Source organism: Gracilinanus agilis, chromosome 5 (assembly GCF_016433145.1).
Source record: "Gracilinanus agilis isolate LMUSP501 chromosome 5, AgileGrace, whole genome shotgun sequence".
In the NCBI taxonomy this organism is placed as follows: domain Eukaryota; kingdom Metazoa; phylum Chordata; class Mammalia; order Didelphimorphia; family Didelphidae; genus Gracilinanus; species Gracilinanus agilis.
Genome location: NC_058134.1, coordinates 203,935,603 through 203,963,010, shown reverse-complemented (window position 1 = coordinate 203,963,010; position 27,408 = coordinate 203,935,603). Strand labels below are relative to the sequence as shown.

The 27,408-nt window shown below is 39.1% G+C and overlaps 1 protein-coding gene across 1 annotated transcript in view; it reads right to left on the bottom strand.

Annotated features, from left to right (window-relative positions):
• Window positions 1-316: 316 nt before the first annotated feature.
• Window positions 317-27,408, bottom strand: part of CRACR2A (calcium release activated channel regulator 2A) — a 122,251-nt gene continuing 95,159 nt past the window's right edge. Inside the window, exons 12-17 of the mRNA XM_044679090.1 lie at window positions 25,757-25,889; window positions 20,623-20,704; window positions 20,317-20,431; window positions 8,031-8,132; window positions 4,798-4,874; window positions 317-1,394 (exon numbers count right to left, since the gene is read on the bottom strand). Coding sequence (XP_044535025.1) covers window positions 1,304-1,394; window positions 4,798-4,874; window positions 8,031-8,132; window positions 20,317-20,431; window positions 20,623-20,704; window positions 25,757-25,889 — 600 coding nt within the window. The 3' untranslated portion in view covers window positions 317-1,303. The remainder of the gene's footprint in view (window positions 1,395-4,797; window positions 4,875-8,030; window positions 8,133-20,316; window positions 20,432-20,622; window positions 20,705-25,756; window positions 25,890-27,408) is intronic.

The window sequence follows — 27,408 nt, the reverse complement described above, 5'->3', positions numbered from 1 at the left end:
TTATATATTTATTTATATCCCCTAGAAATGGTTTCTGTTTTAGCAGCAGATGGGCAGATGGCTCTCCTTCCTTCCTTCCTTTTTCTTTTTCTTCTTTCTTTTTCTCTTTCTTCTTTCTCTCTCTCTTTCTTTTACTTTCCTGCTCTTTCTTCCTTTTTCTCTTTTTTCTTTTGCTCTCTCCCTTCCTTCCTTCCTCTTTCTTTTTTCTTTCTTTTTCTTCCTTCCTTCCTTCCTTCCTTCCTTCCTTCCTTTCTTTCTTTCTTTCTTTCTTTCTTTCTTTTTCTTCCTACCTTCCTTCCTATTTATTTTTCTCCATTCTCTTTCTTCTTATATCTCTTTCATTCTCTCCCTCTCTGTCTCTGTCTCTTCCTTTTTTATCTCTTTCATCTATAATGTGTTCCAATAAGCTCACTTTTATAACACCTGATGTAGTACAATTGCCCCAGTTTTAGTGTGAGTGGGGGGATCTATAGGCTTGGTGGAGAGGCCATGGGTCCTTTGTAAAGCACACTTCCAAGGAAACTGAAGGTGACCAATAGAATGAGTAGAATCACTGGCCCTAAAGTAATAGTTAATCCAGATGTTGCTCAGCTTGGGTCATGGCTGGACTAGTGCAAATGGAATGGAGATTTGGCTTATTATGAACCTCTGCTGCACAAGGATTTGAAGGGGCCTTGAGGTATCATCCAATCCAACCTTCTCTTTTTATAGATAAGTAACTGAAGCTCAGTCCCACGGCCTTTTGTTAGTCAGGGTATCCTGGAGAAATTTAGAATGAGAATATGAGTAGCTCTGGTCTTGGTATTTTCATAAGAAATGTTTGTTGAATTAAGTAACTTTAACATAAATAAATAAAATCAAGGCCTAGGAAGTGCGTACAGAGAAAGTTCAATCTCCTGATGTAGTCCCTGAGGAATGCTCAAATTGCTGTTCAAAAAGCAGCAAATCTATAAAAGTTGCCTGGGTCATTATTATTTTGAGGATATCCTGGATTGGGGAAGAAAAGTAGATGTGTAGAAAGGCACACAGTGACCTTTGTCAGACCTATATTTCCTCTCCCCAGTCCTTCTCACTTTCTCATCATAGGAAACCAGTTTTTAAAAATGGACATGTGAGGTTGAGGAAGAGGAGAGGGGAAAATGGACCCTTTGGGTCTAACAATAGCTTCCTCTAGGTTAGGCTGTTACAAAAAGGAAGAAGTCATAAAAATGAATCAAGCTCTGGGTACATCTTGGCTGGTAGTTTCAGCAAAGAACTTGCTCTCAGGATCTGATACGGGATCTCCAAGTACAGTTTCGGTTCTCTACTGCTGGCCACAGCAGGCCTTTTTCTTGGATTGAAGGTGGACCTGGACAATATTCTCTCTTACAGTGTCTTCTTGTTCCTTGAGGATCCTGGGAAAGGAAGAAGATGAATCATTAGTTATGGAGAAGCAACCCCCAAATGAGTCATAGGGAAGGTTAGAGGTAGGCACTATAAGTATAATTTATTTCCATCTGAGAGATCAGGAAACTGAGGTTCACAGAAAGAAGATGACTTGCCCATAGCTATATGACATTTACTCCTTAGTAAGTAGCAGTTACAATTTGATCTATGATTAGAATGTCAGACAGTACGTTTTAGCCAACATTGTTCTGCTGAAAGGTTTATGGCTATAGCCACAAGGTAATATGGGAGGTGAGTGCCAGAGACTTTCAAGTAACAGCAGTGATATCTTGTAATCATATAAAACTTTATATTTTTTAATGTTAGTTCCTTTCTATTTAGCTCAGTGCTTTGAATATCTTAATTTATTAATAAATGTTTTGTTCATTCATTAAATGGTTCATTTCATTCTTTTAAAATTCATTTAGAAATGTTATTGGTGTTTTTATATCACTTCCATTTCTCCTGTATCCTTCTCCCTCCCAGAGAGTTGTCCCTTAAAATAAAGAATTATTTTTTCAATATGAATCTCTTTCTCAACATGATGAACATGGAAATATATATATATATTGCAAGATAGCATATGTACAACCTATATCATATTATCTATTGTCTTGAGGAGAAGGGAGAGATGGGAAGAAGGAAGAGAACATGGATCACAAAATGTCAGAAAATGATTATTAAAATTGTATCAATATATAATCTAGGAAAAATATTATTTTTGAAAAAAGACAGAACATGGCAGGATTGCTGCATAAGAATGAATTATTTTTAAGAGAAAAATCTGAAAAGAAAAAATTTGTAAGGCCAATCAATAGATTTCTTAAAAAACTTACAAAATATGCAATGTATCATGCTTGAGGACTCTAGCCTGTGCAAAGGAATGGGAGAGGTCTTCTTGAGACTTTGGAATATTGCCCATCCCCATTTTACAAATGTGAAAACTGAGACTCAGAGAAGTTAAGAGACTTGTCCAAACTTTAAAAAGGGTCACTTAGCAGCTAATACGAGAAAGAATTACATCTCCTGGCTTCTAGTTCAACATTCTTTCCACTGATACTCTCTACTGGATACACAAATTAATTGTTAGTACAGGAGTATTTTTAGAAAATCTTTAAGCCCTCAGGAAAGAGGCCAAGTGCCCACAATGTGCTATGTGGTTTGTGATACTATGTGATATGGGTGGCTAAAGGTCACACTTTCAACGTTATCTTTGTTTCATCTATCTATCTATCTATCTATCTATCTATCTATCTATCTATCTATCTATCTATCTATCTGTNTCTATCTATCTATCTATCTATCTATCTATCTATCTATCTATCTATCTGTTTATCAGAGCTTCTTTCCATTTACCCCAGGGGCTGCTTAATCTTGCATTCTTATCTGGTTTTCTCTTTAAGTCTTAGCTTGGTTACTTATTATCTGAGTGACCTTGGGCAAGTAACTTCATCTCTTTGGGTATCCCTTTCTTTAGTTATAAAAAGAGGATAATAATGTCTTAATTACTTATCCAACTCGGCAGTTATAAGGCTCCAGTGAGTTAATGTGTGGGAAGCACATTATAGACTAAGACATTATGTAAATCACTACTTCTACTATTATTCCACTACTCTGATGCACTTATCATGAATTAGATGTGTTGTAGTCATCTGTGTTGGTGTCTTATCCCCAACTAGGCTGTTAGTTGTATGAGAACACAGATCATATTTGATCTAAATTTCCCTTCTCTCCTACTGGTTGGAACATATGCTTCTATACCCAGCAGGTACTTAATACATTTGGAATTCTTATATTATATTGTGTATTGTTGTGTTGTGTCATGTTGTTTTAGGTTGTACTGTATTTTATTTCATTGAGGCCAGTCCTGTCTATCTTTGGTTGTCAGTCAACCAGGAAACATAAGACCACACCATTTGGTACTTGAAGGGATGTTAAATTATCTAATCTAACCCCCTCATTATAGAGATGAGTAAGCTGAGACCTGAGGAAATAGCAGAAGTAGGTCCTTTGACTTCAAATTTAGCACTCTACCCACTCTACCATGCTGTCTCTCCCTCCAACCCCCAAACAGATGAGAAAACTGAGGCCCAGAGAGAAGTCGAAATATTACCCACAATCTGACTGCTAATCATTGTGAGATTATAGAGGATGATCCCAGGTCTCCTGAATTGTACTTCAGGACTCTTTCCATGACATGCGAGTTACTTTTTCTAATGCTGTATCTCTCATCATTTCCATGCTTTAATCCTCTGTCCACTTGGACTGAACCCACACCCTTGAAACTGATGACCACAATTTGTGGTGATCATTAACTCCAAGCTTTGGGGATTCATTTTCTTGTTAAAAGTTAAAATGTTATCTAATCTAGAGATGAGGTTGTCACCCGGAAGAAGGTTCTATTTCTCCTTACATTTGTTTTCTTAAAAGATGATTATTCTAGAATCATGCTCCAACTATGGCAGAAACTGTTTTGTCTTGGAATGAGGATGAAGGGACTAAAATGATCACCAGCAAACTAACTCCAACCCTTATTCTATCTGACATTTGTTTTCTTTAACAAGCCAATTATTTTCTTCTCTCTTTTTTCTATTGTTGATTCATTCATTTTTTCCGACTCTTCATGACTTGATGGATCATAGCATACCTGGACCTTCTATCCTCCACTATCTCCCAAAGTATGTCCAAGCACATGTCTGTTGCTTCCACGACATGATCTGTCCATCTCACTCTGCTATCTCCTCTTTCTTTCTAATACCTTCACACTATGGCAAATTTTAGACACATTAAACAAACGATTCACTTAAAAGGACCATGTCTTTTCTAATAGCAGCTGCCTTCAAAGATAATAAGGAGACACAGCAGATTAATTTCTAAAGTTACTTCTGGGTCCACATCACTGAACACAAGGGCAAAAATGACAGAAAAAAGAAAAGCTGACCTTACAATTTTTTTAAACCTTGATTCCAAAATCTGCAAATTCCAATTAAATTCAATCCACCAAAAATTTTAAATTATCTTATATATGCAAGGTACATAGTATGCCTTTCCCATTGATTACTATACTTCTCAAATCTCTTGAAGGGAAAGATTTTTAAGATCTTTAAGCCCCCACCCCCATTCTAAGTCTAATCAGTACTCTTCCTCTGCTCTGTTCCTCTGAAGAGATGGATTAGACCTTCTCCATCTAAACGCAATGGCATTCACTCCTGCCATGTCCTGTGGGGAACACTACAATGACTATAGTTAAACTGAGTCACAACTAGATTCGGTTCCTGCATTCTTTTCCTCCTTGGTTCTCATATTCCTTTTCTTTTTGAAGAAAAGACATTCATAACACAGTGAGTGGTAAAGTATTATTTTTTTCTTTACCTGGCAAGGTGAAGTAGAGATTCCTTGACATTATGGCCTGAATACGCACTGCATTCATAGAAGATCAAATCATTATCCTAGATTCATGAGACAGAAGGAAAAGAAGTGTTTTCAGAGAGGCAGGAGGGTACAGATTTTTAGGAAAAACATTAAGATCGAAAAGCATTCTGCTGTCCTTCATCCAGAAGCCTGGATGGCTTCTATTAAGACTCACTAGCTCCTTCCCACACCTCCCTAACTCAACATTATTCTGCTTATACTTTATATCCTTTAAGCTCCCTGACCCAGAGGAAGCCAGTGTCAAAGCAAGATACTTGCAATTTACCATTTTCATCATATGAGAAGGATTCCAAAATTGCTCTCATTAGACTGAGTCACATGTAGGTTTGGTTGTTCTATATTCTCTTTCTTTTTTAAGAAAAGAGATTCATTAAGCTATGGGTTGTAGGTATTTCCAAAAAGTTTTTAAGGCATTCGTTTGGTCCAGATTAATACCCTAACTCTGCCACTTTTTAACTATGTATGGACAAAATAATTTCACCCTCTAAGCCTCAGTTCAGGTATTGTTGTTTAATCATTTTTCAGTTGCGTCCAATTCTTCATAACCCCCTTTGGGGGGTTTTCTTGGAAAAAATACTGGAGTGATTTGCTATTTCTTTCTCCAGCACATTTTACAGATGAGGAAACTGGGGCAAATACGTTTGAGTCTTGCACACAACTAGCAAGTATCTCAGGCTGGATTTGAACTCAAGAAGCTCAGCTTCAGCAGTCTGTCCACTGTGCCACCTAGGTGTCATGCCTATAAAACAAAAACACTAATTCATACACTGGGCAGCAATGTATGTCCTCAAAGTGCTGGGGGAACTGTTTTGACTCCTATTTTTGCTATTTCTTTGAAGCAAATGTTTCTTTATAAAAGCTAATTGATGCTAATTGGTTAAAAGGAATAAAGAATTAGTCACTGAGATTAGCAGTAGCTGGCCCATGCTGGAATGGGGTCCCAAGACAATGACATTAGAGAAAGACCCCACAACCCCTTAGGGGTAACTCTAGATCTCTGAAAGGGATATGTAGCTGGTCTTACTCAAGGCACACTTTTTCCCCTACTGGCTGCTTTCAGGCCCTCTTTCCCTCTCCCCACAGAAGTGACCAGCCCTTTAAGAACATAAAAACTTCAGGGTCTCATGGAATGCTTTAATGGTGAGTCTCTATGTCTGTGACTCTTAATTACACACGTGTGCACATACACACACACTCACACATAATACTCTCGCCTTTATTGGTAGTCTAGAGGAATGCTAATGATTTATGTGAGCTTTTTTCCTATCCTGCAACTTTGCTAAAGTTGCTAATTGCTTGGATAATTTTGGGGCTAGTTCTCTAGCACTTTCTAAGCATGCCATCATAATCATATCATCTGCAAAGCGTGATAGCTTTATGTCTTCACTGATGACTCTAATTCCTTCAATTCCTTCTCCTTCTCTTATTGCTATAGCCAGCATTTCTAGTACAGTATTGAATAGTGGTAGTGATAATGAGCATCCTTCCTTCACTCCTGATGTTACTGGGAAGGCTTCTAGTTCATCCCCTTTAGAGAGAATGCTTGTTGATGTTATTTGTCACTTTAAGGAATGTTCCATTTATTCCAATGTTCTCTAATGTGTTTTAAAAGGAATGGGTCATACACACACTTCTCTGGAGGCAATTTATAGGGCCCAAGTGAAAGAACCATCGTGGAAAAAGAGTGTAGTCCAAATCATGGTATAAGAGACAAGAAAAAGACATTCCAGGTCAAGTCAGAGATTATGTGGTCATCAAATCCTAGGGGTTGACGGGATGGAGTGAAGGGAAAATTCAGCAGTAATATAGTCAATAACTTAGCACAGAATCAGGGGCACCTTAATATAAAGGGAGCAATAGGCTGGTGAGATGATCATCTGCCTCAAAAATGTTCCTACAAGAAAGAAAGTGTGCTTTCTTGGCATTGAAGAGATAACCATGCCCCCTCTCTGTGGCACTGGCATGGGACCAGCATGGTCTTCATCAAAATTCAGTTCTCCTACCCCTAAGGTTGGTAAGGCATCATCCAAAAACCCCAACACACACACACACACACAAACCAAAGAAACAAACAAAAACCTGCCATAACCCTATATACATATCTGGATAATAGCCTGGCAGAGCATTTAAAAAAATTTTGAGTATCTACCACCCACTCCTAATGCTAGACTAACTCACCTTTTTGCTCTACTTTGGCTCTTTCTCCATGCCATATGTAGATATATTATATCCTATATCACATATATGATATTATTTATATATATATATATATATATATACATATGTATACATACACACACACACNGGCTGGTGAGATGATCATCTGCCTCAAAAATGTTCCTACAAGAAAGAAAGTGTGCTTTCTTGGCATTGAAGAGATAACCATGCCCCCTCTCTGTGGCACTGGCATGGGACCAGCATGGTCTTCATCAAAATTCAGTTCTCCTACCCCTAAGGTTGGTAAGGCATCATCCAAAAACCCCAACACACACACACACACACAAACCAAAGAAACAAACAAAAACCTGCCATAACCCTATATACATATCTGGATAATAGCCTGGCAGAGCATTTAAAAAAATTTTGAGTATCTACCACCCACTCCTAATGCTAGACTAACTCACCTTTTTGCTCTACTTTGGCTCTTTCTCCATGCCATATGTAGATATATTATATCCTATATCACATATATGATATTATATATATATATATATATATACATATGTATACATACACACACACACACACACACACACACACACGCACGCACTTTCCTGTAACCAACATGATCAATCATTCCCACCTTGGCTCTGACTAACCTTCTGCTCACAAACAAGAATTCCCAGAAAACCAAATATAGAGAATAAAAACAACCAAAGAAAATGCTTTCCCCTCTGGGTCACTGACTGGTTTTCATTAAGTCTGGTCTTATTTCACTGCTCTCCTAGGCTTGGAGGATTATGTGTGTTTTCAAAGCACATTTAGTTTAGCAGTTTCTTCCTGAAAATTGTCCCTCCATCACATCCCCATCATCTTGACTTTTGAGCTGCTGATGGTTTGAGAGATTTACTTCAATCCCTTGTGACCTTTTATGAAATTCTATTGATCATCTGTGACTTGCCCCAGGAGGAACCCTTTTCCCATCTATATGGATAGATGTACCTGCTTCTTACCTTAGCAAGCCGTTCTCCATGTCCCTGGGGGACTTCTCTTTCTTTTTCATTGTCAACTTTATTTCCCAGAAGGAGGATGGGAATGTTCTCTCCCACAGCTTCCTGTAGGACAAATGAGCCCCAGCTAGATCCAGCCCAAAGGCAGTAGAACCCAGAGCCCTGAAGGGCTTACAAAGACTAGCTTATAGGAAATAATTGGTACAGTTTAGATCCTTCTGTGATAGGAGATAACAAAGTCATCAGAAAGAAAAGAGACAGGAAAGCAGATTTCTCATCAGGGCTGAATAGTGCCAAGTATTTTCAAAATTCATTGGTTATAGTCATACGTCTAAGTGTTAAGTCTTAGTTGTGCTTCCTAATTGATCTTGGAGAAGTTATTTTCTGCAGACATTAGCTTCCTCACTGATAAAATAAGGGGGAGTAGACTATATGATTTCAATGATTTCTCCTAATGCTAAATCTTATGACAATTATCAGGTTTGTCAATGAATTATATGTGGTCCCCAAAGTGTACCTTGCCCTGGCTGGCACTGTAACTGGTTCAGTGCCATACATACCCCCAGAGGGGTGTAGGGTCTTTTGATTCAGTATAAACTGAGGTCTTGTGGTATTGTGGGTATCCCTTTCTTTACACCAGGGGTCGGCAAGGTATGGCTCTCAAGCCATATCTGGCTCCACCTCCTGACCAGCCAATCCAGGCAGAGCCCCAGGTTGTGCCCCAGGGGGCCCTTCAGCCCCTGCCCCATATTCCAGCGCCTTCCGCCTCCATCCTCCTCCTTCTGCAGGCATTTATGGCTCTCATGGCCAAAAAGGTTGCCGACCGTTGCTCTATACCTTCAAGGAGAGCCCAAGGCATTTCCAGGAACACCAGAGATGCCAAGGCTATAGGCAGTAAACAGTAAGGGTCTAGGGAGACCATCCAGGTTTGCAGCTGCTTTCTTGGAAACTTTTCTAGAGGGCTGTCCTAATGAACACATTACCTAGGACCTTAGCATATCTCTCTGGGATATGCATCTATTTCTTTTCTGGATTGCCTATGTTTTGAAGAAACTCCATCCAGAAAAATATATTCCTGAGTTATAAAGGCTCTACACATACAATCAGGTCAGTAGACTGGAGCTCACTTTCACCCTAGCTAGTCGTGTGACCATTAGTAGGTAAGTCTGTACAATAAGGGTATAAGAATATGAGGGTTTAAGACTGGATGATCCCTAGCATTTTCCTTCAGTTCTAAATTTCAAGATTCTACAAGTCCCTGAAGCTCTCGAACCCCTCTCTCAGGTTTATAGTGAAGAAATGATCAATTAACAAGCTTTCAAAAGCACCTATGTGTCGGGAAGTATGCTAAGTGCTAGTGAAGAACTTTGTAAACCTTAAAGAAACTGTGACTTCGTTTTTTAAAAATTATTATAACAACATTATATTACTATTAATGTAATATATAATAAAATTATTATTTTACTATTAAGGAGTTAAAATAGGGTAATATGTAATTCACTCTCATGATGATTGTTTTTTAATAAAGTTCCTATACTTAGACTTTAGGACAAAATATTTGTGTATTCACTTTTCCAAATCCACAAAATGCAATATATATTTGCCTCACCTCTCTCCTGAGTCTGAATAATGGGCCTAGTAAGTGGGAAGCACAATATGAATAAAATAATAATGTCCACATTTAATAACCCAAGGCAAGCTATTATTTTTATTTTGTGAAAAATCTAATTAGCACTTTAATACTTATTTGACAACTCATGCTAATTCCTAGGAACTGAATTTAAAAAATAAACTAAATAGAGGTGCTATGGAGTCATAGAAGCTATGAAACTTGATAGTCTTATGCATTCTTTTAATAATCACCATAATTCCAAATAAATGGCTAAGTCTCATCTAATAGTCATAATAGTTTTGAGTTTAATTCACAATTATACTTGAAGATTTTCAATGAATTCTTAATAGGTATATGCAACAACATAGACAATTTTGTTGAATTTCAATAGTTTAAAATAATATATAACTTATTTATAGAAGGGAGAACCAGGGCCCAGAGAGACTGAGACTATTTCAAAAGGATCCACAGTACTTGAACCATGACATTAAGCCTCAATTTGCCTCTTAGTAGCTTCTATTTATTGTCCTTTGGGAGCAAAGAGAACAAGAACAAAGTTGATCCTTCTTTCAAATGACAGAGTTTCAAAAACTTAGTTATTTCCTCCAATATTTCCTCCATGGATCCCCCACCCCACCTGAAGCTAAACATTCCCAGTTCTTTCAAATGATCTTACTATAACATTGGACTCAAGGCTTTTCACCTCCTGTTTACTCTCATTTTATCAATGTCTTTCCTGAAAGTGACAACTAGAAGTGGCCACAATATTCCAGAATTGGTCTGATCATGGAAGAATCCAGAGGAACTATCACCTTCTTTTCCTGGCACTGATGTCATTCCTGATGCAGATCAATATCATATCAGTTTTGGAAGCTACCATATCACAACTATAAAATTTAGTCTGCTTGCCATTCTGACTGAAGTTATTGGCCTCTGTTTTTTGGACTACCTATGGGCATTTATACCTCACCCCTAAATTCCTAGTTAAAAACTTTGTATATCCTCTAGTCACCTTTTAGTAACTTGATAGCTATATCCAAATTCATTTCTTTTATTCTCAATAATTCCTCTTCTTTCCAACCTCCAACCTATTTCATTAACTTGCCTCATCTCCAAATGACTTTTCTAGTCTGTTTTACATAGCAATTCACTTCATTTAACCTCATCTTACTTAACCTGCATTGCCAAATACCTTCGCCTTGAGCTTTCCTCTTCAGGTCCCTACTTCTTTTTTTTTAAACCCTCACCTTCCATCTTGGAGTCAATACTTTGTATTGGCAAGGGATAGGCAGTGGAGGTTAAGCAACTTGTCCAAGATCACATAGCTAGGAAGTGTGTGAGGCCAGATTTGAACACAGGACCTCTCATCTCTAGGCCTGGCTCTCATCCACTGAGCTATGCAGCTGCCCCCCAGGTCTCTATTTCTTAATCTCACCCTTCTTCAACCTTTTCTCACAGAAGGCAGAAGTAGAATATGAACCTGGAAATTGTTCTTTAAATTTTCTTTGCTTTTTCCCAAGTTTGTATGAACTTCTGAAATTCAAAACTTCCTCACAAACCCATATCCTACAAGTTCTGCCTCCTCCTCCAGCCCTGCACTGAAATCATCCATAAGATTTCCTTCTCTTTCTGTTCAAGTCCTCAAATTTCTTCTGCAATGCACTCCCCATTAAAGCCAGAAGTAACAGAAGTAACATAACTACCTTGTGAGGTAGTGAAGTATTATTAGGTTAATTTTATAGATGAAGAAATTAAAGTAATGGCAGGTAAAATTGCTTGTCCATGGCTCTGGAATAATTAGATATCAGAGGAAGGATATCCTGGGTTTGGAGAACATGAGATTAGATATAGATTCTGCCAGGTATAGAGTCCAAGTTCAACTTGGAACATGTGGCTCTGTCGAGTGATGTCATTTTGCTGGACTTCAGTTTCTTTATCTGTAAAATGATATTAGACTAAATATTTGAGATCTCTTTCAGCTTTAAATCCCATGATTTATTTCCACATCATTGCCACCTGAGATCAAACCCATAGTCCTACTAATCCAAGATGCTGCCTCTGATCATGGCCCCAGGAGATAGTCTATGGGACAATAGTCTCCTTTCATTACATCAACCTTGAAACTAAAACATTTCCCCTCACACTTCTCTACCCTTTCATCCCCCCTCCCATTTCTCATTTCTCTTTGGAAACTCTTAAGGGTCCATCATTTATTAATGTATATACTCTCCTTGAACATATACTTCCTTGAACATTCTAGCTCTTCCCAAACCTTGGAGTAGGGACATCTAAGTTTGTTCTCTCTCTATAGGGTGAGTAAAGTCCACAGAATTCTCCTTTAAATGTAATATGGACTGGAAAATGAGGGTATGCCCTTCAATTGGGGAATGGCTGAACAAATTGTGGTATATGCTGCTGATGGAATACTACTGTGCTCAAAGGAATAATAAACTGGAGGAATTCCATGTGAACTGGAAAGACTTCCAGGAATTGATGCAGAGTAAAAGGAGCAGAGCCAAAAAACAAACAAACAAAAAAAAAAAACATTGTACACAGAGACCAATACACTGTGGTAAAATTGAATGTAATGGACTTCTGTACTGGCAGCAATGCAATGACCCAGGACAATTCTGAGGGATTTATGGAAAAGAACCCTACCCACATTCAGAGGAAGAACTACAGGAATGGAAACACAGAAGAAAAACAACTGCTTGAACACATAGGTTGATGAGGATATGATTGGGGATGTAGACTCAAAATGGCCACACCAATGCAACTGTCAATAATATGGAAATAGGTCTTGATCTATGACACATTTTAAAACCAGTGGAAATGCGCATTGGCTATTGGGGTGGGGGAGCAAAGGGGAAAGTAAGAACATGAATCATGTAACCATGGAAAATTTTTCTAAAAAATAAAATTTAAATGTGATTTGGTGATTCCAATTCTATTCTTCTTTGATCTGTGATTCCATGAACAAGTCTCTGTTTGTTCTTCCCATACTCTATAATTTTATAGATCTCAAACAAATCCCTTGTCAGTCTTTGACTTTGCAGACTGATGAGTCACAAAATTGTAGAATCTTGATTAGTTGGAAGAGTCATCAGGGGTCACCTAATCCTACACTTATTCCTCTTTGGCATTCCTAAAAAGTAGTCAGGCGCTCTCTCTTTAAACATCACAAGGGTCAAGGAGCACACATTCATAGGGGCAAACCCATTTATTTTTAGACAACATTTCCTAAGGAAATCTTAAAAAGTATTTTCTTATACTAAGCCAAATTTGATCTCCCTTAACCAGTCATGTAGACTCTCTTTAGCAAGCCCAGGTACCATCACAGGTTCTTCTGATAACTAGTCATGAGATCTTGGGCAAGTTCCTTTTCACTGGATCTGAATTTTCTCATGAATAAAATAGGGGGCTGGAGCAGACTGTCACTGAGGTCCTTCTCAGCTTTGAGATCACGGAATATGGAAGATTTTCTCTCTTTATGATGAGGGAATTGAGGGGATTAGGATAGCTAATGGTTAATGGTGATCTAGTCCAAATTGTCTTGTGAGAAAACTTTATTCAATTGTGAGAACTGGGAGAGAATCTAATTGTATTGTTTGAACTTAGCTCTGCATGGCTGGAAAACTGAACCAGCTCAATTTGTTGTTTAGAGACCCTTAACTAAGGACCAAGGTTGTGCCGGCCAAAAATGCAGTCAGATCCAAAGACTGATGCAAGGAGTTTTTTCCATCATATATCTCAAGCAACCCATTCGTCTCATCTGAAAACTGGACCCATAGCAATCAATCAATGACTGTCGCCATGTTCCTTTGATTGTATACAGATACTTGGGGTGGGGGGAGTGGGACACCTCCTTTACTGATTTCAGGGAATCGCGCCCATTCATTTTCCCTGTTCCCTTCCCAACTTGGAAAGTCCTTAATCTGTCCTTCAATTAAAAATCAGCTTACCAAATGTTATATTGTTTCCTTTTAATTCACTGGCCTTAATTGGTTCCTTGTTTTTAATGTATAGAAGTCTGTCTCCCTCTGTATTTGGAGAATGTGGTCCCAGGCAATTGGCATGCATTACTTAATAAACCAAAATGCTGGAACATCTAGGTAGCTCAGTGGATTGGAAGTCAGGCCTAGAGACTAGACATCCTGGGTTCAAATCTGGCTTCAGACACTTCCCAGCTTTGACCCTGGGCAAGTCACTTAACCCCCAGTACCTAGCCTTTACCTGCCTTCTGCTTTGGAACCAATGATTCTAAGATTCTAAGATGAAAGGTAAGGGTTTAAAAATAAAATAAAATAAACCAAAATGCTTAGGAGCTTGAACTTTGTTTTCTGAGTCATTTCATCTCTCACCTGCCATGATGATTGTTTTCGATGATCATCTCTGAACTTTAAACTTGGGGAAGATAAGACTCTGGAATTTACAACCCTACCTCTTTCTGATTTTAAATATGACAGGCTGTAACTCAGAAAGGCAGCCTGCTTTTTGGTATAGAATATGGAGTTGTTATATTTGGGGGATGTGGTGTGAATGTGTGTGTGTTTCAATATATATTTATTTGGTGAGAGGCAAGAAAAAAAAAACATTTAAGCCTGGATAGTGCTGGTGTTTCTCTGGAGCAAGAACAAAAAAATTTCTCTGCATAATAAAATGTGCCATTATGCTCAGGAAAAATGACTGCAAAATTATATCTTGGGGGTTTCCATATTTATCCAGCCCCTGGACTATGAGTCAAAACAAGATTTATTTGTGTAGTTCATTCTAAACTGCCAGCACTTCAAGCTCAACTTGGAACATGGAAAAAAACCAAACCAAACCTCCAACTGTGCTATTTTTTGCTCTGTGCTTTAAGGTGCCACCACTCACAAAGACTGTGCAATGTGAATTAGCTAGCAACCGGGGAGGGGTGAGTGAAGCAGCCCTGCGCATGCGATTTGAGAAGAGAAGAACTGGGTTCCTCCCATGCTGGGGTGGCGAGGCCAGGAGCCTTGTGATGACCAAACGCAGTCTCCAACAGAGGCCCCCTGGACACAAGGGTGGCCACAAGATAGGACAGAGAGAACAAATTACTGGGAGACCAAAGATGGAATTTCTGATCTTGGCTCTGCCATGAGCTTGCTGTGTGGCCCAGGACAAGTCACCAAGTCTCTGAGCCCGTTTTGTTTTGTTTTTTTATATATATGTTTAGTGAATAGGTTAAACCAGATCCCTTTTGTCCCATCGTTCTGTGCTTTATGCTGGAGATGGAGAACAATTACAAAACTCTCTGGCATAGGCACTAAACATTTTTTAGGTTAGGCAAGTTCCTTTGACTCCAGTAGGTAGAGAAGGCTCCAAGAGAGAAAGAGGCCACAGAGATTCCCAGGTGCTTCGGGTTATGGTAAATGCAATGAAAATATATGTAATCAACAGCAAGTATTTTCTAGGCAAAAGTTTGGACTCCTTTGAAGAGAAATGTCTATTCTCATTCCTAAAGCAAGCCAGAATCTAATGAGTAGCTAATGAAAGAAGATCAGTAGGGAAGGAGATAAAAAAAGTACAGTCCTGATAGGAACTGAAATGTGGAGCTAGAAGGAGTCCTTGAAAGCATCTAATCCAACCCCCTCTATTTTTACAGGTAAGGAAACCGAGGCCCCAAGGAAGGGAAATGACTTATCCAAGCTCACCTAGGTAGTAAGTGGCATATCTAGGATCCAAATCCAGGACTTTCAGTGGAATCCTGTTCCTCCCCTTTCCTGAGATATCTTCATCAAGGAAAAATTGATATTAAATGTGGACTATTCTGTGGCTTTAGAGAAGGATTATGAGAATCTTCGCACTGTAAGAGACTACTATAAGTTTCAGTGAGGCTGATTTTTGTTCAATGTGAGGGGAAAAAACTACTTCATCATAAAAAATCTATCCACCCTTCTACATCCAAGCAAGACTGTACTTATGACAGCCTTAATATATCAGGATCTCCTTCACCAAAGAATTTCCTAGAGAGGTGAGTGGGCCACCCCACATGTCAGAGCTTGTTAATGGTAGAGCTGGGATAGGGGTCCTGCTTCTCCTTGAAGCTTCCTTGGGAGTTACTCCCAGGCACCTGCTCCAGTCCTCTTTCCAGCAGAAAATGTGTTCTTCTGTCTAACCTGCAGCAATTTAAGCCCATTCCTTCTTGTTCTGCCTCTCGGGGGAGGAGAGAAATAAAGAACAGCTGGTCACCATTCTCTTAATAATAACTCTTCAAATACTTGAAGGCTGTTATTAGATCTCCCCCTCTGTCTTCCCTTTGCCAATTCAAGTGACTTAGAACTCCTTGGAAAAAATATGGTAGAGCACAAATACAAAGCATTGCTTGTCAGTACCCCCCTCTGTCAAATGAGGTGTCAGGTTTTAATACATCAGCTGACATCTCTGATTGCTGGTTGCCAAGGCAGAATGACTTAGCTTTTCAAGAGCCTTGAAAACAAGTGTCTCAATGATGCCAGTGTTCCATACCTTGAACATGCCTCCTTTCCCACGACACAGTTCTGCTCCCTTCACAAGCCACTCACAATAACACTCAGAGACGCCATGATTTCATGGCGGCCGGGGGCTCTCGCAGGATCACTCAATGGGCAGCCTTCTGGTGAGTCAACTCCATTTAACTCAATAAGAATTTATTAAGCCTCTACAACATACAAAATACTGTGCTAGGTGCTGGGGAAATGAGGACAAAACAGAAAACTGGGTTGTAGGACAGGCGTATAACCAGTTCCTTGGTCCACCGTACAAGACTTTCCAGTTTGGTAAGGTCTGCCACAACTCTATGGGCATCTGTCGGCTTTGGGAACTGAGGCTTATCTGGATGTTGGGATGAAGCATTTGAGTTGGACTTTAGTGGTTTTCCTCCATGCATATTTAGGCTGAATATACATACCACATCTAACCATAACTACTATCATCTATAGAGCACTTGAAGGTTTCCAGGATGTTCCTACACAGTGTACCTTAAAGGAAATAGTACAACTATTAATGACTCTCCATTTTCCCTTGGGAAAACTGAAGCTCAGAGAAGTTAAGTGATTTGCTCAAGGTCATGTTGGTAAGCGGAAGCACTGGGATTTGAACTCAAGACCTTCTGACTTGAAGAGCAGTATTCTTTTCACCTTCTTCTAGGCTGCTTATGATGATGTGCTTGCCAATGGAACACAAAAGCTGAAAGTCAATTATCCTTTGTTCTCACTACAGGACTGGCCTGCCTCTTTGAGCATAACTTTTCTGTTATAACACTTCTTACACACAATCTTTCACTGGCATTCAGCTGCAGCCTATTTGTATCCAACATGCATCTTCTCTGTTGCCTTTTCAAATTTGAATTCTTTAGAAGAGCTTGTCACATTCTATAGAGGATTCATTATAAACGTCACACCAATTTTGAAGGGAAAAAATATCTTACATCATAGGGAAATTGGTAAGGAGCACCAGAAAGTAGGATCTCTCTTAGTTACAATTTTTTTTAGTACATAAGGGTTGAGGGAGAAAACTAAGGTCAGCATTCAATATTAGTTGAACACAGATCCCATGTGGGATAGAATATATATCTTGTACACTATGTATTAAACACTTTCTGGAGTCATGAAAACTTTAATCTGAATCCAGTGTCAGATAGTTATTAGTGAAGTGTTAAGTCACTTATTTTCTGAATGCCTCATTTTCCTCACCTGCAAAAATGAGGATAATAATATTAATTGCTTTTTAGGGTTGTGAGATTCAAAATAAGATATTTTTAAGTACTTAGCATAGTGCCTAGAGAATGGTAGAAACTTAATGATCACTTCCTTTCATCCATTCATTCTTCCTTGCTTCCTTCCTTCCTTTTCCCCAGTTTTTCTTCAATCTTACCATGTGATCTGCCCATCTTTTTTGCCATATACTTATCTATTGATATTTTCTCTACTCTACTTTTTATTATATTATGTTGCAGTCTGCTTTCTTCCCAATCTCTCCACTGCCTTCTGAGTAATACTCATTTTTGATTCTTCAGAGACTAGAAATGTTCCATGACTCACAGTCATACAACAACGTCGTTAGAATAATAGCATTAAAAAGATGGGTGTTTGTTACCTGGAGAAGATTGAGATCATTAAAGGAGCTCTATAAATCCCCAAAGCCTGCTCTCTTCTTCTGGTTTAACTCTGGACCCAACTTATGGTCCATTTGTAATAAGACATACACACTCACCCTCCTCCATACTCACTCACTCATGAACAACCTATATCTATATCTTTGCTCCTCCTGACTCTCTTTCTCCCTTTCTCTCTCTCTCTCTCTCCTCATGATGAACAAGCTCTGTGGGCTGTCTATCTAACTGCTTGCTATATAATCTGTACAATAAACAATTTTCATTCATGTTGTTCTTCCTAGGGGTTTCTAAATTCATTAGAGTAGTTACAAATCTCTCCAAAAAGCTCTACCTATTTCCTCGAATTGTTGTGAGGATCAAATGAGATAATATTTGCAAAGTGATCTGCATAGTGCCTTGTATATAGTAAGTGCTTAATAAATGTTTAATTTCTTCCCATTCCTTATCTACAGTGTTCCATGGCATATTTCAAATAAGGCAGTGTCATCAGCAAAAAGAACACATGGAGGACCTTACTATCTAGTCTTATTCATTGTGAAATCAGCACTGGTTTTCCTTCATTCCTTTGGCAAATATCCCAGATTTGTGGTTTACTTAATATTAATAATTGGTCAATTGCTTAACAAGGTTACCTCTATTTTTCCTATTCTGTGGAATTTTAAATAATTTGAATGCTTTCATGGGACCATTTTATTAGAAGAGAGCCTTTAAGACTATGTATTGCTCTATTTAATCTAATTTTTTAAAAAATCGGCAAAAAAGAATGAGTAAGATATTGTATTCTCTATATCTTTCAGTCAGTTCTTCGATGGTAAAGATATTGCCCAATGTAGAATATCACTTGCAAAGGCCTGACTGTTTCCTACTAATATTTTCAACAAGGAAGTTTTGATACATGTGTTCAAGATTATCACAAAAATTATATGTAGGTAGGAAAGTAGACAGAGAGAGAGAGGCAGTTGCTAATGCTCTTTAAGTCATCTTTTTTAGTATTGATACAATCCAAGGGTTTTTTTCCCATGGATTTGACATCTCTTCTTTCATATGCTTTTTAGAGCAGAAACAATGTTTTATACAACTTTGTACATTTTACACAGTCTGGTACAATTGGGTGTAGCCTAGTGGAAAGTGCCCTGAACTCTGTGAACCAGTATCTTAAAGTCCTCAAAATCTTCTAATATCCCACTTTTCTCTCTCTTACGTACAATTTGTCTGATCCAGCTGCTTTCCCTGCATTATTATTCTCTGTAGTTCCATTTCTACTTTCTCTATAAACATAACTAGAACTATGTCAATAGAATTACAAGTGGGATGGCTCCATTGTCCTTGATGGCAAAAAAAAGTGTTATAAATCTCTTTGTAGATCTTTGTTTTATAAAATCTTTTTTTTTCCTGTTTGTTTTCCTTTTATTACACCCACTATCCCTTAAGCAGTGAAAAGAATCCCGAGCTCTTAATGCAAGAAGGGACCTCAGGGGTCATCTTAGTCTAGGCCCTATTTTAAGTAAGGTTTTTCCCAATTTACATATACAGGAACTGAAACCCACAATTCACTTGCCCACATTGTCCTTGGCCTTGGAAAGTTTTTAATAAAGTTGAAATGACAAGAATTACATGGAGGAGTAGAGACCTGCAAACCAAAGATTTTTATAGCTTTCAAGAATGGAGAACTGAGGTCCCAAATGTGAAGTAACTTTGTTTAGCTAGTAAATGGTAGAGTATGTATTCAACCTAGATCCTTATACTACATCTCAGATGACCGTGAAGGAAGGCACTATATAAAATTTTATATATTCCTCAAAGCCCAGTATGGCTCTGGGTTCACAATGAATATATTAACTTATATAAACAAATGAAATTAAGGTCCTGTAATCTCATTACAGCTACCAAGGAATTAATTATGATAAATGATCTCTCATGGACCCTGCCCCAAAACATGAAATACCTACAAGTCCTATGCTTTGTTCCACCTTCACCTGTTACAAGATATCATCCTAATAAGGATGCTTCAAGGACTCCAAATTCTATTTTCTGCTTTTTCTCACTTACTCCTCCCCCAAACCTTCAAGAAATAGATAATGTAGATGTTAGCAATATTTTTACAGATGAAGAAACCAGGGCCCAAAAGAATAAAATAATTTGGCCACTATCACTCAGAATATTAAAGGGATCAGGACTTAAACAAAGATCTTTTTTACTCTAAGGTTAGTGTTATTTCCATCATACCATTTGTGTATGTAAATACATACACCCATACATGTAAATTAAGTGTCAGTTAAGTACATTAGGGGCTGAGGAGATAGAGAAAATAAATGAATTGAGATGGGTGGAGATAACCAGGGAAATTTTGTGGAAATAGGCAAATATTGAGCCAGGTTGCTAAAAATGGAGAGGAATATAGATTGGCAGAGAGGAAGATCATTCTAGAATGAATGAAAGTAGAAGATAGGGGTTGAGGTAAAGTAAGAGGCAGAGAGGGAGGCAAAAGAACTGAAAGTAGCTATAAGCTATGATTAGTATTCGCTGGTTTGCTAGGAATTCAAGTAATGGCATCAGCTCACCTCAACACTTGTCAGCCACTGCCGGATGGACATGAATGTCTGCTTGGCTGTGATGTCGTACATCACGATGACACCATCTGCCTTGCGGAAGAACTGCTGGGTGATGCAGCGATACCTGCCAATAGTGGGTGTCCCCCAGCTCTGTCAGAAATGTAACATTCCCTCCCCGACCCCTAAGAAATAGAGGAAACTGTATCTTCAGCTATATTCTGGGAGGACTACTCAATATGGGGTCAGAGGGAAAGGGGAGCATGGAAGAAAGTTAAGCTGGGACCAGAAAAGTAGAAAAAAAAGGCATTTCCTCACCTCTCTTGCCCAGCTGTGTCCCACAGCTGCAAAGCTACCTGGGATTTGTCCACTCTCACTGTCTTCACATGGTAGTCTAACCCTGAAAGATTAAAAAAAAAGCTTATCAGGGTTGCTCTGGGCCTATCACAGGGAACAGTTGAATTGGGTTGTAGAATCAGAAATTTAGATGTAGAATGAACTATTATAACTTTACCATCTTACAGCTGAAGAAGCTGAGGCTCAAAGATATGAAGTAACTAGAGTTGTTTTCTGAAGTAGAATGTCCAAACTGGATTTACCCACTCCTTCACAAAAGGGAGAAGCTTAGAGAAGGCTCACTTCCTTCCTCCTTAAAGGCTTTTTAGGAGTTCATTCTTAAAATGAAAGGATGTCAGGGGCAGCTAGGTAGTCCAGTGTCTAAAGAGTCTGTCCTGGAAATGGGAGGTCCTGGGTTCAAATCTGACCTCTTACCTGCCACTTAATCCCAAATGCCTAGCCTCTACCATTCTTATGTCTCGGAAGGAAGGAAGGAAGGAAGGAAGGAAGGAAGGAAGGAAGGAAGGAAGGAAGGAAGGAAGGAAGGAAGGAAGGAAGGAAAGGAGGGAGGAAGGGAGGGAGGGAGGGAGAGAGAGAGGGAGGAGGGAAGGAAGGAGGAAGGAAGGAAGGAAGGAAGGAAGGAAGGAAGGAAGGAAGGAAGGAAGGAAGAAAGGAAGGAAGGAAGGAAGGAAGGGAGGGGGGGGAAGAAACACAAGCCTGCCTGGAAGAGGTCATACCATTAACTTTTATAACACATGGTGGAGAATGGGAGAGATAGAAAAAATCAAAATCAAATTTCATATTTTTGTCTAGAGAAAGATGGCTAGAGAAGCCTAGAGAAAGATGGCACCCACAATGCTCTTCCCATTCCTGGCTACCCACACCACTAAATGTCATCATCACAGAGGCCTCTTAGAGAGTAGGTATATGTCTTGGTAAGGATCAACACCAGGACCTCTCAAAGAAAAGGGCTTTTCTCCTAAAGGCTTAGTCCTCCTAAAAATATTAATGAAGGTTAATTGATTAAAAAAGACCCATGAAGTAAATGACATTATGGGGTAAACTCCTCCCACAAGAATAAGGTTACTTAAATTCTCACTGGATCACAGACCAAACTTGTAATAGGATATGTCAGGGGGTGGTTAATTATGTTGATCAGGGAAATCTTAGTAAACCTCTTTAGAGGATAAACAGTGTTCTGTCTAACTTGGCATACTTTCCCATCTCCTTGGGAAAAGTGCCCTGGACTCTGGGATCCCATCCTATCTCTGCCACTTACTGTGTGGTTCTTAGCCAGTGGCCACCCTGAGCATCAGTTTCCTTTTTAAAATGGAGACAATAATACTAGTGCCACCGATTTCATAGGGTTGTTGTATGAATCCAACAAGATGACAAGTGGATGTAAAGTACTTTGCAAACCTTTAATAATAGCATCTTTATATTACTTTCAGATTTACAAAGTACTATATAAATAGTATCCCATTTTATCCTCATAAAAACCATGACAGATAGGTGCTATTATTTTCTTCATTTTACATATGAGGAAACTGATGTAGTCAATGGTTAAACAACTTGCCTGGGACCACATAGCTAATAAGTGTCTAAGAATGGATTTGAATTTCTTTTCCTGAGTCCAGGTCCAGGGCTCTAACTATTGTGTCACCTGTCTGTACTATATGAAAATAAGCCACTGTAATAACAGATGTTTAATAAATAAGTGTTCTTTGGTCAATTGATTCTTCTCCCCTGAGTTTTTCCCAGATGTATCTCCCCAGGGTCATGTGGAAATGCTGAAAGATTGAAACTTCTTTTTTGATGCGACCAGAGCAGAATTATATGGATGTTCAGTTTCTTAGTCTGATGAATTGGGATAGAATAGGGCAGCTCTGGCTATTCAGACTGAGAGAAAGCAGACAGACAACAAATGGATTAAGCAGAATGCAGGTAACAAAAATGTAATTAAGTGGAAACTATCAGATATTAGCATTACTTCTGGGATGCAGGGGCAGTGAGTGGGGGAAAGCCAAAGGAATCTGACATTTAGATAGACTAGGAAGAAGAAGACCAATTATTTACAGACATTCCAAAGGACTTTCACATTCATCACCCAATATGGTCACCAAAGCATCCTATGAAGGAGACAGGTTAGATATCAATTCCCTTTTCAAATGAAGAAACTGAGCATTAGGAAGGTGGTGATTTGCTTAAGGTCTCCAGACTCTTGTTCAGTGATCTGTCCTTTGCTAAGGACAACCAGCATGGAGTAATGGAAAGTGCACTAGATTTGGATTTAGGAGCCCTGAGGTCTAGACCCAGCTCTGCCATCTGTTGGGCAAATCATTTCTGACTTTCTGAATCTCAGGGTTTTTTATCTGTAAGATGGAGATGGTAATAGTCGCACTATTATTATAACTCACAGGGTTGTTGTGAGGGCCAGAGAACATGCCGTATGTGAGGCACTAGACAAATGTTATTTTAATATGCTGTGGATAAGGACTGGGAGAACTCACTGAGCTTCAGCCTTTATCTTTCTTTTTTAACTGGGAAATCTCAGGGCTATCTGCTCATTATCAAAGCCATTTAAAACAGACTGGGAAATGAATCCAAAGTTAGTTTAAGTTAATTTTTTCCCAAAGTCTGGGAATCTGAGAAAGTTGTAGGAAAGAATGAGCCTATTCTTTGCTCTGTCTGGCAAAAAGGCAACCTGTGTGTAGGGTTGTAAACAGGAGCTAGAGCTTAATATAGGGGAGCAAAAAGCAGAGATAAGCCATGGAATCAGAGAATGTTTGATGTAGAAGAGAATCGAGCTCAATTTTCCCATTTTTTACAAGTGAAGAAACCAGGGTCTAGAGAATAAGTGTGGCTTATATAAGATGAGTGAGTAGCACACAGGGGACTTGTTCTTTGTTTGCCACTCTCTAAATGTTTTGTTCCCAGATATCTTTATCTTGGAAATTGGACCACAAGTTTAAACCTCTTAGAATGCAAGTGACTCCTGCTTTTGAGAGAGAGAGAGAGAGAGAGAGAGAGAGAGAGAGAGAGAGAGAGACAAAGAAAGAGTCAAAATGGAGAGACAGAGTCGAGAAACAGAAATAGAGAGCAGTCCTAAGTAGTACTTGTTATTATGCTAGCTGATAGCATCACTCCTGTGGATTAACATCTAGTTCACCTCAGTGGCTAAGGAAATTCCTCTTTGTCTCTGGTCTAGAGATATAGGTACAGGCTAAGTGATGCAAGGAAAAGGAAAAGGAAAAGGAGAAGGAAAACATTCTATACTGCAGATGTTCCAAAAGATCTGGTGAAAAGTCAATGGATTTCTTCTCTTTATACTGTCAGTTGGTCAACCAATCAATCACAGGAGCCTCGACTGAGTGCCTGAGGTATGGCTGGAGCAGAGTGTCAAGAGCACTCAAGGAGTTCACCGTCTAATGAAGAAAGGCAGATTGATTATTATAGGACCAGAGGAGGTTGGACTAAGCCAACTGGTGGTAGAATGTTGATATTATATAAGCACCACAATGGTGGAATTCAGAGGGGAAGGGCTGAGTGGATGGATGCCTGGCTTGTCGAATGGAGGAGAATGGTGAGTTTTATTCAGGAAAGCAATGAGAAGGTGAATCCCATGATATAATTTAAGTAAAGGGAAACTTTCAGCATTTTGTTGTGAAGAAGAATGGCATGGAAAAAATCCAAGATCTGAAGTTGAGACCTGGGTATGAGTTCCGGCTCTTAAACATCTGAGCTAGCCTTTATTTCCTCATCTGGAAAGGGGTGATAATGATATTTGTCCCACCTGACTCACAGAAGATTGTTATAAAGAAAGTACTTTATAAACCTTAAAGTTCTATATAAATGTGTTTTTTTAAGGACAGAGAGCATTACCAAAAAAAACCAATAGGGATTAAATCACATCTACCAGAGGAGGGTGAAAGCAGAATACTTTGGCAACCTCTGATGTCCAGAATGGGGCTCAGATGAAGAACCTTTGCCAGAATTTTGCCTAGATCTGACCCTTCTAAAGAGATAAGTGACGCAAGGACATCTACTTTCTGCTAAAAGGGCAGCTGGGTGGCTCAGTGGATTGAGAGCCAGGCCCAGAGATGGGTGGTCCTGGGTTCAAATCTGGCCTCAGACACTTCCTAGCTGTGTGACCCTGGACAAGTCACTTGACCCCCATTACCTAGCCCTTGACACTCTTCTGCCTTGAAACCAATACACAGTTTTGATTCCAACATGGAAGATAAGGGTTTAAAAAAAATTTTTTTTAAATAAAGGGACATGATGGTGTAATGGAAAGGAATATGGAATAAGATTCAAATGACTTGACTTCTATGCCAAATCCTGCCACTTGCTAGCTCTGTGAAATTAGATATATTATTTAATTTGTCTTGGCCTCAGTTTCCTTATCCACAAAATGAGAATATCTAACTATGTGAATCACAAAGGCTTTGCCAGATCTAAAATGTTATGATTCTATTATTCCATGCATCATCATTTGATGGGAGAACTCATCTTGCTTCTCCTGCACCCACTATGTACCACCTATTGAGCTACTAAACTGAAGAGACATGATTGTCAGCACACCTCCCACTTCTGTCCTCCTAGCCTTCTGCCTCCAGATCCAGTTGAAAGGTTCATCCTAAGGTCCCTTATACCCATTCAAAAAAAATTTTTTTTCTAAAACTCTTACCTGCTGGCTTAGAATCAATATTAAATATCAATTCCAAGGTAGAAGAGTGGTAAGGGCTAGGCAGTTGAGATTAAGTGACTTGTCCAGGGTCACACAGCTAGAGTGTGTCAGATACCAGATTTTAACCCAAGACGTCCCGTCTCCAGGCCTGATTCTCTATCTGCCGAGTCACTTATCTTCACCCATTCTCATTTGCTAACCATCCATTAGGTATCTACTATGTGTAAGGTATTGTGCTAAGTACTGGAGGTAATGACAAAAATGAAACAGTTCTTGTTGTCAAAGAATTTACATTCTACCAGGATGCTACAAATATATCAATAATGAGTTTACATCAAGGAAACTGTATCAGGGAAAGAGTCACCTCTTCTTCAAAGAGAAGAAAATTTCAAGCAGCTGAGGGGCTGCCATGGGGGAGCAACTCACCAACTGTGGCTGCGGTGCCTGGGCAAAATCGGTCTTCACAAAACCTTCTCAGAAAAGACGTCTTCCCCACGCTAGAATTGCCCACAAACACAATCTTGAAAAGTCGATCTGGGGAGGTGGCAGCGCTCTCCTCCTATGGAGAGGTAGATAAGTCTGCCCACTGCTTAGCCAGCCCTCTAACCCATCCTCCTGTCCAACCTCCCCACATTCCCTGGACAGAGTTGTTAGGGGAACGAATGCTCAATTTGGAGTTGGAGGACCTAGCTTTGAACCCTGGCTCTGCTACTCATTACTGTCCGTGTGACCTTGCACAAGGTATGACCAGACAACCTCCCTTAGAGCTCAGCTTCATTATCTCTAAACTGATGGAGACTGACTAGATGACATGCAGTTCCTTCTAGTTCTAAATCCTGGATTACTGGTGGGATCTCCCAGTGTCGATTCATAAAATGGGCATGGAGTGAACCAGGGTTCAAGGAGGACTTGGCTGCCAATATGGCAAGTCCTGACCTCCAGGACAGAGTTATCTTTGGACTTGGAACAGAAAACACCTTATGGTGTGGAAGAGAAAAACCTTTCAACCCTGTATCAGTCATCACACAGAATGTGTCCATTTTACTGTGCTGGTTGTTAAGGAAGTCATAGATGAGGATTTAGGGATCCTTGTTCCTATCTCAATAATGAAGTTATGGATTATATGCAATAATTACTAGGGGGCAGCTAGGTGGTAATGTCTAGAGTCAGAAAGACCTAAGTTCAAATCTGGTGTCAGATACTTACTGGTTGTATGACTTTGAACAAGTCACTTAATGTCTGTTTGCCTCAGTTTGCTCATCAACAAAATAAAGGATAATAACAGCATCAGAGTTGTTTCGAGAACCAAGTGAAATAATAATGATAAAGCACTTAGCCCAGTGTCTGGCACATAGGAAGGACTATTTAAAGGTTAGTTGTTATTATTATTATTATTATTATTATTATTATTATTATTACTAGTGATGCATTACTTCTATTAGCCTTTGCTTCCTCACCTATGAAATTAGATGTAAACCCTTATCACTCTGCTACTTCTGAGGGTTGTTATGAGGAAAACATTTGGTAAATCTTAAAGCATTATAGACATTTGGATGGTTATTCTGATTGTTAAGTAGAGAGCACATTTTCTCCCTTCCACAGTAGCTTGTTTTAGCTTAGACAAGATCATATTAACCTGGAATCTATGATCTTATTCTTTAAAAATAAATTGGTATTCGTATTTCAATATGTGACATTCTTTGTAATATTTTATTATAGACATTTAAAAACATTATTCTGACAAAGGACCCATAGTCTTCGCCAGATTGCCAAAGAGGCCCATGGCTAAGAAAAGAAAATGTCAAGAACCCTTGGTTAAGGCTAGGATTTTCCCATCTTTCTTATAAGCCAACAGGATAGGAAAGTTAGGTCAATCAATCTAATTCCAAGTAGGGACAAAGAGATGGAAAAGAGCTTTTGCCCTCCATTTTTAACATGGGGAAACTGAGGTCCAGAATGATGAAGTAAGGTGAACGAAGTGCCATACAGGGAATTATTGGCAGAACTGGACCAAGAGAATAAAAGCATTTTAGCTCAGGGCTTTTTCCAGTAGCCTACACATCCTCTCCAGGAAGCTG